Below are 13,034 nucleotides of genomic sequence, written 5' to 3' on the forward strand. Positions count from 1 at the left end.
CCTCCACCACCTGCTTCTGGGGGGAGAAGCAGGGAGATGCTATGAACACATCCCGAGGAATACTGTAAAATTCTGTTGCATATCTGTCTCGTTATCATCTCCAGGACCCAGTGATCTGATGTGAGCTTGACCCACCTCTGATAAAAGAGAGAGAGATGACCCCCCACCCCATCTCCTGTTACTTGGGGTGGGTCGGCAAACCTTCATTGGGAGGGTCCACCACCTGAGCTTGCACCTCATCTGGGCTGTTGGGAATGAAAGGACTGAGATTTACCAAAGCGCTGAGTCCTCTGAAAAGTCGCTCCTCTATAGGGCTGAAAATTCCGGGATCCTCTAGCATGACCTCTCATGATAAGGGAGCGCTGTGCCTATCTCTTAGCTTCCAGCAAACGACGAACAGGAGATTTGCCCCACTTACTGGCCAGTTTCACTAACTCGCTGCCAAACAAGAGCAAGCCGTAAAAAGGCAATTTGGTGAGATTAGCCTTGGAGGTTGCATTGGCCGACCAGTTCCTCAACCATAACTGGTGCCTGGTCGCCACAAATGAAGTCACCCTGCTGGCCAAAGTGTGGACCAAATCACAACCCGCATCAGCCAAAAAGGCAGCAGCTGGTTCCATAACTGACCTGGAATTTACTCCAGAGTCATCAACCTCCTGGAAAAGAAGCAAACAAGAGTGAGCCATCAAGAAACAAGAAGAAGCCATCTGTAAGGACATTGCCACAGCTGTACACGCCTGCTTAAAAATAGGTTCAATCTTTCTATCATGAGCATCCTTCAAGGCTGCTCCTTCCACGGGCATAGTGGTTCGCTTGAGACTGCTCACACCAGTGCATCTACCTTCAGAAAACGTAAGCGCTCGCTCATAACTGGATCCAGAGGGTATAGGCCTTCCACAATCTGACCCCCTTTTAAAATATCCTCTAGAGCACCCCACTCAAGATCAATCAATTCTTGTATGGTGTGAATGGCTTCCATCACAGGGAAGAGGCTTTACACAAGGAAACCAAAATAGGATTTTTCTTTGGCTCAGAAATGGGACCAGCCCAGGAACTCCAAGCACAGTCAAGGTCTGAGAAATCTGGCAGTTCATCTGTTTAAAAAAACTGCAACATCGTTCTATACAGTTCCAATCCCGGGGGTATTTCCCCATTCTCAAGAGCGGTAGGAGCGGTGTCAGCAGCCATGGGTCCAGATCGCCAGTCAGAGGAGCTGCTGTTGCTTGGGGGTTACTCCGGTGCAGAGCCAAAGGTCCAGGCAAGGTTCCTACCTGTGCCTCTGTTCTAGGAGCATGGGACAGAACAGAGGACTGCGCCTGAAGAAAAGATTGTAACCCCTGAAAAAATTCTTGGCTGAGATGCCCGACTGACAAGCAGTGCAAAAACAGAGGTGTTTAGGCTTCTTAGGCACAGGTGCCTGGAGGTAAGGGTCCAGCTGGTTTTTTTTTAATATATATAAATAAAACAGTTAACTAGGCGCCCAAAAAGATATGCATCCAATATTTAGATGTGCACACCTAGGCACTCATGCAGGCGGCCAACGGGAAAGTGCACAAAAAAAGAAAGCATACAGTACTAGAAGTGCACTGACTTAAGCAACGCCTAGTGGCTGCACACTTAACAAGGATGCTCAGAGGATAAGGTTTTTACTATGTGCCCAAAAACTGGGTGCACAGCGAGATGCATATGCCAAATGGGCAAGCCTGCAGAGGGCAGCCTAATAAAGCGCGTGAAAATTGTTGCGGCCTATCACAGAGCATACAGCAAAAGCCTCGGAGCGGGGCCTGGCCTAGCCTAGAAAGGCTGCTCAACCCGCCAAGCTGCCCACATCCCTCTACCTCCCATGGTGCGGGACGAATGTCGGAACAGTGTGACGAGCATGGAGACTGGAGGAAGCCCTGCATGTAAAAACCTCCCACTCAGTCTCTGTATTTTTTTTTTGTTTAACTTTTAGCAGAGCTTAGCCTTACCTGGCTGCGTGGGAAGAGGGCATTTGCTGTCACCGCCCTGCTCGGCTTTTAGTCCCTGCTGCCTTTCAGCTGCTCGAGCAGCTAAGCCCAAGGCACACCTCTGAGGGACCATGGAAATCACCTCAGGAAATCGCAACTGGGAGAAGGACCATTTAGTATCACTGCAGGAGAGTAGGGTGGTAATCATCTTCTTTAATTCTCTTTCTTCATATCGAAGCAATCCCCAGTGGGGAAATGCATCTCCACCAGCTGCTTGGAAATGGAGCATACTGGTGCGCTGAGATCACTGCAGGGGTATACTGTGACTTCATCTTGCTCTGTCTCCAGCTGCTGCTAGACGTGTTCTGGATTCATCTGAGTGGATGCTAAGAAAATATGATTTTGCTCTGATAGACACACTCTGACACTTTCTCATACACATTCTTGCTGATGCATATTCACTCTCTCCAATCCACACTTTTTCAGTTTTTTTTGCTGATGCACCTAAGCTCTGTTTTGACACACTGTGACACGCTCCCTCTCTCACATGCATTCTTGGTCTCTAACACATGCTTTCACTCTTTCACTTAACTTTTCCTTTCATAAATACATGCATGTTACTCTTACACACTTTTTCTCTCACTCTGACACTCACTTTTTAATTGATACTTAGTTTTTTTATTCTCACTCGACACACACACTCCCACTGCTGTTCATCATTACGGCCAATTAAAAGATTTTGTTGCTAATTTAGTGCTTTTTTCCCAACCCGGAGATTGAAAAAGAAAGCAAATGTAGCTAATTTTTAAACAATTAAGAAACAAACGATAACTTTTCCACATTTTTTAAATTTCCATGCGGTTTCCTACTGCCTGAACTTGAATGTGAGGAAACAGAAAGTATATTTGGTCGCGCCCCGCCCCTTTGGGCTCCATCCCACAATGCTATACGGCAAGGGTCCAGCGGGTCTGTCAAACTATGTAGGACATAGCCAATAGGAAAGCGCTGCAGTATTAAAGCCATAGGAAGGGAAGGGCCAGTCAAAAGTGACGCACAGCGCAGAGAAAAGCTCGCGCTCGGGTCCTGCATCCTGGATGGGCTTTTCCGCCCCCGAAGTGTTGCATCATCAGGGTCTTTCTTTTAGGTGGCCAGAGCCAGTTTATTCACGATTGTTTTCACATTATACAAGCAAAACATTACAAAGGCATGCTTATAAACAAAGATCTCCATGATGTGATTTTAAAATAATATTTATATCGTATAAAGAATTGCAACCTAGTGGAGTGCCGACAAATCCTCGCTGCGAGACTTTAGGCGTCTGCTGCAGACTCCTAACCTCCTTTTGGTCAAGATGGCGGGCGATGAAACAGGAGTGACTCTGGGGCAGCCGCACTTGTCTCGGCAGGATCTTGGTTGTTTGGTGAGGAGCTGTGGTGTCAGAGACAAGCAAATAAATGGGGAATGAATAAGCTTGTAGCGCGTCGTCATGCTCTGTCTTGGGGGGCTAAGGATGGGATAGAAAGGGATAAGAGGGAGAATGAAAGGATGAGGACATGGAGAATATAGGGAGGGGAATAAGGAATAGTAATACAGGGAGATTGAATGTAGTGGGAGGATAGCGTTAGCAAGCATGAAGGCAGTATGACGGTAGAGACTGCATGGCCTCCGAAGGCGTATGTATAGGGCTTTGCCTGGTATAACTTTAAGGACATATGATTTGCCATAGTAGGTCAGACAAAGGTCCAGCAAGCTCAGTATCCTGTTTCCAACGGTGCTCGAGCCAGGTCACAAGTCCCTAGCAGATCCCACGCGGTAGAGAGAGACTAAGTTGCTTATCCCAAGAATAAGCAGTGGAGTTCTGCAGCTCTACCTTAATAATAGTTAATGGACTTTTCCTTCAGGAGCTTGTCCAAACATTTTTTTAAAGATAGGTACACTAATAGCTTTCACCACATTCGCTGGCAACGAATTCCAGAACTTAATTATGCCTTGAGTAAAAAAAAATTTCTCTTATTAGTTTTAAATGTATTACCTAGTAGCTTCATTGTGTACCCTGGTCTTTGTACTTTTTGAAAGAGTAAACAACTGATTGTTTACTTGATCCATACCATTCATTATTTTATAGACTCCAGTACTGTCTTCTCAAGAAAGCATTTTCTGGGCTTGCTCCAACATAGTGGAATTTTCATCCCTTTGCACTAAGGCTTGAATCTGAGATGATGTAGTTTAGAAAGCAGTTAAAAACACATTTGATTTCTCTGGCATTTTCTCTTTCAAGTTAGGCAGAGGTTGTGTGTGTGTGTGTGTGTTTGAGTTCCTCGTATGAGATAGCTTAATTGCGTTTATAAAGTATTTTATTTATGTAACTTTTATCTTTATGTAATTATGTCAGTATGGCCTGTCTTATTGTTTGTTTTATTGTTAACTGCCTATTAATTAGGTTGCATATATAAATCATTTAATAACAATGTTTTTTGCTTGGTTTTGCAGCCAGATTAAAAGTTGTATGTGAAAGTAAATATGATTCTGCAAAATCTTTAATGTGATATCTCCTTTTGTGTACAATGTTTTGTTGGCGAGAGAGTGCAAAAGGTGATTTCTAGTAAAGTTGCAATTATATAAAGCCAGGGTCCCCCAAAAGCAAATTACAATAATTTTATTGGCATGACAATTTAATATGTACTGCCAAATAGAATGATTAAAATAAAAGTGTGAAAAGAGAGAAACAACTACAAAATAATGCAGCCCTTGATAGCTACAAACTGTTCTTGTTTTCAGGATTTCCACAATGTATATGCATGAGCTAACTGCAGGGCTGGAAATTTGGTGCCAGGTTGAGGGGAGCTGCCATGACTGGTAAAAAGAAACTGGAGGAAAGACACTGGAGGTGATGGAGAGCTGCTGGGAAGGGTAGAAACAGGAAGAAAGGGAAATCAAAGAGTAAAATGTATAGTAGGAAAGCAAAATAAGCCCAACTCCCAGCCCATTCCCTCCCCCCCAAAAAAGATAAAGCAAGAATAAAAAAGCACAGTAAGGGGAAACTAGATTAAAAATAAATAAAAAGTAAGGGCAATCACTATCCTGAAAAATTTTGGGTTGGCACCCACATTATTTCTAAATATTTTTCCAAGCCTGGATGTATATATACATGCAGTAGAGACAATGTGTGCACTATCTAGCTCAGAGGTACCCAAATGGTGTGCTGGGGGTGTGGGGAGATTTTCAGGTGTACCGCACAATTTTGGCCACCTGCACAGGGAAGATGGGCAGGTCACAGCTGATGCTTCCAGCAGCAAAGTCTTGCTCTCGCTCCTTCTCTTCCTCCCTCTCCATCTCCTGTGCCATGGCTTCCCTTCAGCAGAAGGCATCAGCAGGAAGAACCCCTTACCTGCAGTTGTCTTTTGAAGTGGGAACCCTATAGTATCATGAGACCTCCTGGCCCAGCACAATTCTGACTTCAGGTCAGGTAAGAAGCACTGCTTGCCAGATTTCTCTTGCTGTCTGGAGGCCACCCAGAGGAGGGAAGGGAAGATGGTGGTGATGCCAGGGGGTGCGAGAGGAAGGGAATGTGGTGATTCTGAGTAGAAGAGGAAAGGGAAGATGATGGTGTGCTACAACAAAGTGAACCCACTACTGGGTGTGTTGCAACATAATAAAATGTTGTGAATTGCTGTTCTAGACTACTGGAAAAAAAACTTTAACGGAGAAATGACACCAATTTAAAAGTGTTATAGGTTTATGTAATCATTCAGTTTCATATGTGACTTGATCTAGCTGCAGACTTGAGAAAACCTATTGTATATGCACTGTAATGGGGGCCCAATACTAGATGGCTCTGCTTTGGTGGGGCACAGAATGCAAGAGTGCTAGGAAAAAATTAGAAATCCATACAAATGAAGAGACCCGACCCCCCCCCCCCCCCCAATAGACAAAACAAAATTGAAAGATGACCTCCATGGAGTATATCAGATTTCCAGGAGCATTGTTAATATTTGTATGGGATATGGTGCTGCTTCATCTGGGTCCATTTGCCAGGAGAGTTTCCTGGTTTTACAACTGCAGCAGCTGGCTCCTGATGGTGCTTCCCTCTGCTGCTGATTTCTGCCCAAGGTGCCTGTAGTCTGGCCTGCCCAGTCCCTGTAATGGAGTTTGCAGTCAGGTATCCACAGGGACCAGGATCGGGCAGCTGAGTGTGGCAGTGGAAACTGTGTTTGAGAGCTAGGCTTCTTCTAGTGCTGTGCTGCATGTAGCAGGCAGAAGCTGTGTGGCTGGTGCTTGAACTGGAGCAGTGCAACTGGCTCAGTACTATGAGAGCTATATAACCCTGATGGTGAGCGTGCCTTCAAGTACACACTCCATCCAAACCCATGCGGCCATCTGTGTCTCCTCCATTCCTGCCTCACCCAGGTATAGTACTCTCCTTCCCTCATTCCTCTTGCTCTCCTCTCCCATTGCTCCCTCAGTCAGTCCTCTAGGGCCCTTATTGGGGCACAAGATAGAGCCACTTCCTTGGTCCCTGTTCTTTAGTTTTCTGGGCCTGGAGAACCCAGCAGCCATGCTGCTGTCTTATTTATTTTAACTTACATATATAACTTTCCTTGCATGCGCATATGAAAAATGTATAGATGGTCAAGGTCGGTAATGAGGCATTTAGTACTAAATTAAAAAAAACAAACCCCACCCTAAAAATAAAAAAAAAAAAATTAAAATTTAAAGGTAAAATAATTTTGCCCTGGTTTCTAAACATTTGGCTGGTGCACAAGTTTTCTAAATATTTTTCCACTCCTGCCTTGATATTTAATTGTTGATGTAATGGTGCTGGAGGTTGTGAGGCACGGAGAAGCAAAGGCAAGCTGCATTCACAGAAAGAGAGGGAATGAACCATGGGGAAGTGCCTGTGCTGTGTTGGGGAGCCTTCTTGTCTGAGGTGGTTGGGCTGAGCTCTAAAAATGGACAGCTGGGCATCCTGGAGAGTGGGGGTGCTAGGAAATGTGGGAATGGGAAAGGGAGGGGACTGCTGCAGGCTGGAGAAGGGCTGGCAACAAGCAAAAACTTTACATAACATGGCAGTACTGCAGTGGGGGCATTCATTATTTGAGCACATGAGCAGCAGCACAACAGTGGACTTCTTATCGTTTAGACAGGTGGATCCAGATCAAGTGGGTTATGCACATCTACCAGGAGATGGAGCAAAGCTGACATCACAGTGTGTGTGTGTGTATATATATATATATATCTGCAGTGACATCAGCCCACCAGTATTCTCCATCTCCAGCAGATGGTGGAGGTGCATCTCCCTACTGGAGATTGCTTAGAGAACTGAGAAGGAGGTTTTTGTTTTTTTTTTTATAGGGATTCCTCCTTCCTCCGGTCTCTGTGCTCGGCGTGCCGATCTGACGTTCGTTCCCACCTCCAAGGGAATTTAGGGGACGTGGGGAACCTGGCAGATTGAGCAGCCTTTTTGGGCTAGGCCCCTCTCTTAGGCTTATCACTGTGCGCCGTGTGGTAGTCCTAGAGGTGTTTTTGTGTGTTTTCCTGTGCATTAGGCTGTCCTCTTCAGTGCGTCTGGCTGTGCGCCCAGTTTTTGGATGCTTAGTTGGGCACCTGTTTGGGTGTCCAGTTGGTAGCGGTGTCTGTTTGAGGTGCGCTTTTATATATATATATATATATATATATATATATATATATATATATACGCACAATGTGAGTGGGATTGAGGGTGCTCAGTTTTTGGGCACTCATTGACGCACAGGGTTGTTCGTCTAAATTTTGGACTCCTGTTTTTTTGTATGTAGAGTATCCGAGCCACAGGCCTTGTCTTGCTGGGAGCGGTTCCTTCGAGTGACTAGGGGTGATACAGCTGCATACTGTTCCTTTCTTTTTGCCAAAACTGGGCTCGGATTTTCACTTGAATCAGTCCATTTCCCTGTATGTACCCGGATCAGTCCAGACTCCTGGGTTTTGCCTCCCCTCCAGCAGATGGAGACAGAGGTTTGAACGGACTCTGCCCTATACCCTGAGGTGCCACCTAGAGCGTGTCAGTATTTCTCTGTCTCCAGCAGATGGTGGATGTGCAAATCCCTTCAGTCTGGATTAGCTAGGAATATTTAAAAAAAAAAAAAAAATAGACCTTAGTTTAAAAAGAAAAAGAAGAAAACTTAGCATAAGAAGGACTAAGAAACTTTAAGCCTCCCAGGGGGTTGTCAGGTCCTGGTGGGACCATCCCCCCTGGTATTTGAGGCGGGGGGGGGGGCAGAGGGTTGAGAATCCTCTAACCAGCCCTCCTGGCAGTTTTCTGAGGGTGATATCAGGGAGCCCGGTTCACTCACCCTGAATGCCTGTCAAATTGCTGCTTCGGTTCCCTCCTGCGATTGCATTCCTTTTTTGGCGCCGTTCATCATGCCTCATGGGATGGCCTGCAGTGCGTGCTCGGCTCTCTCGAGCTGGGATTTGCTCAGAGTGCCTCCCCGGGGGGGGAGGGCTCCTCGGGGACGGCAGAGAATGCAATTTCACGCGGCGGCAATTCCCGGAGTCACCGAGAGCCTGGGAGGCTCTATCGGCCGCGTTAGCCTGCAATCCCGTTCCCGCTGAATGCAGGAATGGCAGCCATTTTAAAAGTTTTTACAGCACAGGAGCAGGCTGCTTTGGGGGAGGGAAATACACCACCACTGCTATCACGATGGCCTGGAGCCCCCGGGGGGGGGGGGGCATTAGGTCGGCTGATTGTGAAAGCTCGTCGGCGGAGGGCCCGGGGGGAAGACTCAGATTCTTCCTCCTTGTTCACCTCCAAATTCATTTTACTTCTCTACAAGGCCTTTAAGGCTCGGAAGGCGACCAGGAAGCATGGTACCAAGACTGCTCATTCAGCCTCAGCGCCCTCAGAGGGGGCAAAGGACCTAATTTGAACCATAGGCGTACCAAGCCCCCGGGGGGGGGGGGTTCAGCGAAACCTAAACGGCTGCTCAGATCAGTATCTTGTCCCACAGATACTTCATCTCCGGAGACTTCTAATGGGGAGGAGGCCTCTCCCCTAGATCCTCAGGGCCCGGACATGGATCCGGACAGTTACCTCAGCCTTCCAAGCAGGCGGGCACGCTGATGGTTGAGGGGGATGACCCGAAGGTGGTCCAGTTGTTCCGTAAGGATGAATTGGGTCCTCTTATTCCTGCTATTCTGGAAGAATTAGGCATAGAGGTTCCTCAGGAGGACGTGCGGCTGGAAGCCGTGGATCCGGTGATAGTTGGTCTCAGGGGCCCAGCTCGTTCTTTCCTTTTTCATATGTTCGTTCCTGACCTGTTTCGGGAGTGGGACACTCCAGACTTAGGTTTGAAGGTCAGCTGAGCTATGGATAAATTATATCCCCTACCGGAAGACGCTTTGGACCTCCTCAAGGTTCCTAAGGTAGATGGAGTGGTCTCTGCAGTGACAAAGAAGACCACTATCCCGGTGACGGGAGCCATGGCCCTTAAGGATTTGCAGGACAGCAAATTGGAATTGCAGCTAAAGAAGATTTTTGAAGTGTCAACTCTGGGGGTCTGTGCCGCCATGTGCAGCAGTTTTGCGCTGAGAGCCAGCCTCTGTTGGGTGCTGCACTTGCAGTCGATAGCATCCCTTTGGAACGCAGATGCGGTTCAGGCCGGTCGGCTGGAGGCCACGGTCGCTTACAATGCAGATGCGCTATATGATCTGCTTCGTACTTCAGGCAGGACTATGGTTTTGGTGGTCTCTGCCTGCAGGCTCCTATGGCTCAGGAACTGGTCCACGGATGTTTCTTCAAAAGCCCAGCTTTAAGGGGCAGTTGCTATTTGGGCAAGAGCTAGAGGACATGATTAAGTCTCTGGGAGAAAACAAGGTACATAAGTTACTGGAGGATAACCCCAGGACGAGGGGATCCTTTCCCCAGCGATGGAGATTCCGGGGAATTGCCGTTTTTGATCCTCCGTATCTTCGTCCCATCGGGGTTCTAGCCAGCAACATTCTTGGAATCAGTTCTTTCGAGGCCAACATCCTGGTAGAGACGCCCCACAGGCACATGGGGGTCTCAAGTCTGCCCAATGAAATGATGCCGGTTCACTCCTCCACATCAAAGATAGGGGACAGGTTGTCCCTTTTCCTAGAGGAGTGGACCACTTTGACCTCGGACCAGTGGGTCCTCAATATAATAGAACAAGGCTACGCTTTAGATTTTGCTCGGCCACTCCGGGAATGATTTCTGGTTTCCCCATGCTCTTGTGCACAGCCAGACATTTTTGTTTGTAACACCCTAAGACAACTGCAGGACTTGGATGCCATAGTTCCAGTCTCCGCAGGAGAGCTGAGGTAGGGTCGCTACTCCATTTACTTCGTGGTACCCAAAAAAGGAAGGTACTTTTCGTCCCATCCTCGACTTAGAGAGTCAATCTGGTTCTCAGGGTGCCTCGATTTTGCATGGAAACTCTTTGGTCTGTGATAGCATCCGTTCACAGAGGAGAGTTCTTGGCGTCCCTAGACCTGACCGAGGCGTATCTGCACATAGCCATCCGCCCAGATCATCAAAAGTATCTGCGGTTTGCAATCCTCTGGCATCACTTCCAATTTTGTGCTCTACCCTTCAGGCTGACTACGGCGCCCAGGGTATTCACCAAAATAATGGTGGTAGTGGCAGCAGCTCTCCGGAGAGAGGGCGTTCTGGTACATCCTTATTTGGATGATTGGCTGATTCGAGTGAAATCGGAGGACCTTTGCCGGAAGGCAGTACAGCAGGTCCTACAGCTGTTGAGCTCGCTGGGCTGGGTTGTCAATCCAGACAAGTCATCTGGTTCCCTCCCAGTCCTTGGAGTTCTTGGGTGCTTGGTTCAATACCATCTTGGGCAAGGTTTTCCTTACCGAGGAGCGAATTACCAAGGTGCAGTCTCAGGTGGAAGCCTTGCGATCCATTCCTCGTCCCAGAATCTGGCATTATTTACAGGTTCTTGGTTCAATGGCTTCCACTCTCGACCTAGTCCCATGGGCCTTTGCACATATGAGGCCGCTACAGTCCGCATTACTCTCCCGATAGAATCCGCTCTCAGAACAGTTTCACCTTCTTCTACCCCTTACGGACTCGGCGTGTTCCAGTCTTGTGTGGTGGCTCCTCCCGGACGACCTGTGTCGGGGAGTGGACTTGGAGTTACCCTCTTGGACAGTGGTGACCACAGATGCGAGTCTCTCCGGTTGGGGAGTGGTTTGTCAGGGAACAGCGGTGCAAGGTTAATGGTCAAGAACGGAGTCCTCTTGGTCGATCAATCGGTTGGAGACCAGAGCAATTCGGCTAGCTCTGCAGGCCCTCTTTCCCTTGGTAAAGGGGACTTCAGTAAGAGTGCTCTCTGACAATGCGACAACAGTGGCCTAAATTAATCGTCAAGGTGGAACCAGCGCGTGCTTCCCCAGGACAGCAGCTAATGGCCACTGTCCCGGCCGGCCTCCTCCTGCCCCTTTTTCAGGGCTCGGGACTTATGCGCGTAGCCGGGCCCTTTTGAAAGTGTGTGCGGTGCCCAGCCACACGTGTAAGTCCTGATTTTTATGCGCATGGCTGTTTTAAAATTCGGCCTTTATTCCATTGGTGCTTTAATTTCCTCTCATGGCTTTCAATACCATCTTTATGCTGATGAGTCCCACATTTACCTCTCTTCACCAGAAATTTCATTAGGAATTCCAGTCCCAAATCTCAGCCTGCTTGCCTGACATTGCTTTCTGGATGTCCCACCACCACCTTGAACTCAACATGGCCAAGACAGAGCTCCTTATCTTTCCCCTCAACATCACTTCCCTTCTTCCTCGTTTCTCTGGATAACCCTGTAATCCTCCCAGTCCTCTCAGCCCATAACCTAGGCATCATCTTCAACTCTTCTCTCTCTGTTTCTGTGCATATCCAAAACACTGCTAAAATGTGCTGTTTCTTTCTTTATAACATCACCCAAATCAGTCTCTTTCTTTGAGCAGACTACCAGAACCCCTATCCATTGTCTTTATTTATTTTGCTTACCTATCCACAATTCTAGGTCAGTAACAGGGTCACCTCCTGCTTAGATTATTGTAACTTGCTCCTCACAGGTTTCCCAGTGAGCCATCAATTCACCACAATACATCCAAAATTCAGCTGTGCAACTTATCATTTGCTAAAGTCGCTGCACCCTTATATCTCCTCTTCTGAAGTCACTACATTGGCTCCCTATCCATTCTTGCATACAGTTTAAGCTCCTCCTACTCTCCTACAAGAACCTTTCACACTGCAATTCCTCACTACCTCTCCTTTCTTCTCTCTACACTCTGTGTACTCCAATCATCATGCAAGTCACTCCTATCTATGCCCTCTTCTGCCATCCGTTCTTGACTGTGATTTCCTCCTGGCTGCACCATATGCTTCCTGAGCCAGTGTGTTATGCTCCCTCTCTTGCCTTATTTAAATTCTGTCTAAAAACCCATCTTTTTGAGCTGCTTTTAAATCTTAATCCCCAATTGTCCCACTTGCAGTCTCATTAATTTTTAACCATTTTCTTAATAAATGGAATTCCCAAAGTCTCTTTTGCCCTGTATGTTTCTTGATTAAATTGTAAGCTCTATAAAAAGAAAAGGGACGGTCTCTTATGTATTTTTTTGTACATTGCTGCACATGTTAAGTGTTAAATAGCAATAGTAAGTAAATACATATTGCATGTACTTATGTGGAAGTTTGTGTCTGAAGGAGGTTTCTGAGGGGTATTGATGTGTATTGGGGAATGGGTGTGTGCGCTTTAGTAGGTTTGTATATGTGTAAGGGGAGTTGTGGGGATTTTGGCTGTGTAGGTGAATTTGTGATTGGGGCAAGGGTGTGGAGGTGAATTGAGAATCTGCATCATTTATTTTTCCTGTCTTTTTTTGGTGGGGAGAATGGTGGTGTGCGTGGGTATGAGTGTGCTGGGAGCCATGGAGTCTCTCTCATTTGACACACTGAAGATATTTGAAAGCAGTAGATGGTCCACTGTAACTATTAATAACAGATCCCATGTGATTCCAGAAAAAGCCCACAAGGTGAAGGGAACACTCATAGGGAGAATATTTTATCCTTCCTTTTGTCTCAAAAGTTAA

At 47.0% G+C, this 13,034-nt stretch overlaps 1 protein-coding gene across 2 annotated transcripts in view; it reads left to right on the forward strand.

Moving 5' to 3' along the window:
- Positions 1-3,215: 3,215 nt before the first annotated feature.
- The window catches only part of EIF2S3 (eukaryotic translation initiation factor 2 subunit gamma), a 131,819-nt gene continuing 122,000 nt past the window's right edge, over positions 3,216-13,034 (forward strand). Inside the window, exon 1 of one of the 2 annotated variants that reach the window (XM_029603076.1) lies at positions 3,216-3,369. In XM_029603076.1, the coding sequence (XP_029458936.1) occupies positions 3,301-3,369 (69 nt within the window). In that variant the 5' untranslated portion in view covers positions 3,216-3,300. The remainder of the gene's footprint in view (positions 3,370-13,034) is intronic. The other variant, XM_029603075.1, reaches the window with a different exon arrangement.

The sequence above is a fragment of the Rhinatrema bivittatum genome, chromosome 5 (assembly GCF_901001135.1).
Source record: "Rhinatrema bivittatum chromosome 5, aRhiBiv1.1, whole genome shotgun sequence".
Lineage (NCBI taxonomy): Eukaryota > Metazoa > Chordata > Amphibia > Gymnophiona > Rhinatrematidae > Rhinatrema > Rhinatrema bivittatum.